The sequence below is a fragment of the Alexandromys fortis genome, unplaced genomic scaffold, assembly GCF_014885135.2.
Source record: "Alexandromys fortis isolate MF-2015 unplaced genomic scaffold, M_Fortis_MF-2015_v1.1 scaffold_73, whole genome shotgun sequence".
Lineage (NCBI taxonomy): Eukaryota > Metazoa > Chordata > Mammalia > Rodentia > Cricetidae > Alexandromys > Alexandromys fortis.
In genome coordinates, this window is record NW_026067959.1 from 2,260,028 (window position 1) to 2,263,528 (window position 3,501).

A 3,501-nucleotide genomic window follows, 5' to 3' on the forward strand; every position below is an offset into this window, starting at 1 on the left:
AGAAAGGTAACTTCTCAGATTCCATTAACTGATGTTTTCCATCTGGCAAGGGACTCAGCAATCTCCGTTTTAAACCAACACTGAGGCCATTTGGTTGTTTAAAGTTTGAGAACCATGCTCTGGAGGACTCAAGATTGAGTGCAGCTGGTTCAGCCTCCAAACCTGTCCTCGTTGTAGCCTTTGGATTGCCACGTTCTGTCAATACACACACTCCCTAAACATGCTATTATATTATTGCACATTCCAAGTTTAGTTTGAGAAATACTCTGTATGATCTCATAAGCAGATTCCGCAACTGTCCTGAGAATGGCAGATTCTCCCACCTGAATCCACTTCTTGGCTTCCCGATAAGGCCCAAGCTGTACCCGTGAACCTAAGGCCGGCACCTGGGCAGGTGGGTATATAAGGGCAGTAGACGGGGCCGCCAGCTTTGGAGAGAGGTGCGACGGGGTCTCGCTGCAGCATGGGTGGCCGCTCTTGGCTTAGCTGTGGTCTTTTTGTGTTGGGTCTTTGGTGCATAAATTCTAGCTGGGTGCAGCCATTGGAGTGTTCCCCTGCCGTTCTGCCTCCTGGTGTCAGTGAGATCCTTTCTTCCAGACAACATGGCTTTACCATCACATCTAAAAGTGAGTGACTACAGTTTTGTTCTCTGCTGGGGAGAACAAGAATCAGGGAGCCATGAGGTAGGGTTTCATGGGGACTAGTAGGGAAGCACAGACATTTGAATTTCTTAGGAGTTGTGTAGCAAGGAGTAGTTACTGGGCAGGAATATGCAGCTGTCTCCAGGTCTGTCTCCTGGTTTCAGCTCTGTGGATACCAGAGGTAGACTTAGACTTAATAGCAGGCGTCCCAGTCTCGTAGGCAAAGATGTTCTTCTAAAGTATGGAGTGCCAACACAGGTAGTTAGTCCTGCCAGCAACTCTAGTGCCTATGACATGTGGCAGGGCAAGTGGCTTGTCCTGGGTTATATAGCGCCAGTCTATGATCATCAGCCCTGAGGCTGCCTTCTCTGGTTTCATTTCAATCATGGGGTCCTAAGTGGAGATGATGAGAAATCCATTTTTTTTTAGTTGCCATGGAATCAAGAGCTGGCTTCATGAGTGGGTGTACGCAGCTGGATCTGCTAAGCAACTGTTTGGCCTGCAAGTCTGGGGTGATGGGGAGTAAGGGAATGAGGTCTTTCTCTGTGGGGCTGTGACAGCAACCTTCTGAAGCTTCCCTCTGCTCCCACAGGCAGCCAGTTCCTACATAGTTACTGGCTTCTGCACTTTGAAGCAGCTCCCTTCTTGGGTTCTTCCCGACTACAGCTCTCGGCCTGGGTACCAGTTCCTCCTCATGCCTCTGAGCTCATTCTAGAGTTCAAGGACCACGAAAGGGACTTACAGAGGATCCTTCTGGACACTTTCCCCATTATCTTCTCATCGTATGAGTCAGAAGGAGGAGTTCTATTGGAGATCTACTGTTTGCTAGTGTATTGGATGGAGGTGGTGCCTAATCTCCTGGCAGAGAAGTCTGTGTCCACTGAAGTCCCCGGAGCCATCCTGAGGGAATGCTCTAGAACCCAAGACAAGCGAGATGCAGTGCTTCTGTTCGTATCCTCGTCCTATGCTCAACCATCCCTGTTTCACCTGCCTTACGTCCAGGAGCCCTTTATCCCTGATGTGGAACAGCTGCTCTTAAACCCGAACCACCAGGAGGTGGACCATGACCAGGTTCATCTCCCCACACAGAAGCTCTGTCATCTGCAGGATCAAAAGGTGAACCTTTACAGAGCTTCGTGGGGCCAGTGTATCGTGGCACCCAAGACTTTCAGCTTTCCATCCTGTCAGGGGAACTGCCTGGCCCTGAACAGTGAGCTCCTTCACTCCAATTTCGAATGCTATAAGGTACAAAACGAAGTCTTATTTTTATCTGGGGCTATATTGGAATAACACTAAATGTTTGGCTCTCTGGGCGGGTCTCCTTTTGAGCCAAAGAAGCCAGTGGAAGTGGGGCTAATGTAATCTGCACTAATGTAGTTTGTCATGTTTTCCCTCAATGTGATCTTACTTACTATAAGTTTTGTTCATAATTCACACCTCCAGTCTTTTTATTTTGTTACTTTGAGTCAGGGTTGGGTCTCTCTGTGTAGCTTGGGCTGTCCTAGAACTTATGTAAAACAGGCTGGTCTCGAACTCACCTGCCTCTAATTAATTCAAGGAGTAAGCTACCGTGCCCACTTGAACGCCTCCAGTTTTTATAAAAAAGTTCATCCCGAAGTCCTAATCTGGAGACTTCATGTACCCAGCCTCCTTTCCCACTTAACCTGCCATGTCCGCTGATTAGCTATGGAACCAGGACTACAGTAGATTTCACCTTTCTGTCCTTTGTTCTGCAGAGGGAGGCACCCACCTGCTCCAGGCTCTTTCAGATCTGTAGTCCTATCAAGGTTCGTCTCTTCTCCTTGATGGTCCAGGATGATGAACACAACATGAGCGTGCACTACATGAACACATCCATAGTAGAGAAGTGTGGCTGCTCCTGAGATCCCCGTGGAGCTGCTTGTGGGTCTGATAACTGTTTACGTCTTAGTGGTCTGTGAAAGGTCTGGTCTCCAGAGCTCTTTGGGGGTCGACGAGGGGATTTGGTTTCTGTTTTCCAAAGCACAGTCAAGATGGAGATGCAAGACTGAGCTCTCCATATATATTTCTCTTTCTAGGCAGAATCCACGGCACTATTATTCTAAGGCATTGGTATCATTGAGAGTCTGGGCCCATTGGGTATCTGGTTGCTTGTCATGAATTGCCTGGGGAGGCCAGGTTTAACGGCCATCTTGGAGGATACTTAGACGGGGGAACAAGAACTTAAATGAGTGTTTTCCCCTCTGGGTAGGACTGAAACTCTACTGTTTAAATAAGGCCCTATTTTGGATTTTTTCAGGCTATTGCTATCGTCTGAACCATAGGTTCAGGGCTGACTAAAAGCTTATCTAGCCTTGGAATGACAGTTCCTTTAGCCCAGAATTTCTGGCCTCTGGAGTAAGTGGAAACTCTGTCAAGGGGTGTTGTGTCACAGGCTAGCCATGAGTGAAGGGCATCAAGACCCTCACTGTCTTCAAACTAGTGGGGGTAGGTCTTTTGTCTGATAGGAGGATTAAGTATCACTGTTTTAAGAGACTTCCTGCCTAATAACTTTAACTTAATGGAAATTAGCTTTTTATAATTATCTTCAATAAACTGCTATATCAATTGAGAGTCTCTTATTTTGGATTTCCCACCTCCTTTCCTTGAGCCAGCAAGACGAGTGAGTATACGTTGGGTTTAAAGTCTCATCGTTAAGGACCCTGGAAAAAGTGCTTTTGGTGATAAATCTTTGCCTATTCTAGCATCCACTCAAGTGACTTCTGAAATGGTCAAAAATAGACATAGAGAAGGATTCCAGGATGGACTTCATGTCAAAATTACACTTTGGTTTTGGTGTAGAAGAGAAACATTTTGTACCTTCCAACATCACATGCTCTGT

General features: G+C 46.8%; 1 protein-coding gene across 1 annotated transcript; it reads left to right on the top strand.

The window, feature by feature from the left end:
• The first annotated feature begins 461 nt into the window (after positions 1-461).
• On the top strand, positions 462-3,112 carry LOC126507985 (nodal-like). Its single transcript, XM_050152842.1, has 3 exons — positions 462-626; positions 1,234-1,886; positions 2,378-3,112. Exons 1-3 carry the CDS (start codon positions 464-466, stop codon positions 2,522-2,524), a joined length of 963 nt encoding a protein of 320 aa, XP_050008799.1. The 5' UTR covers positions 462-463; the 3' UTR covers positions 2,525-3,112.
• The last annotated feature ends 389 nt before the right edge of the window (positions 3,113-3,501 follow it).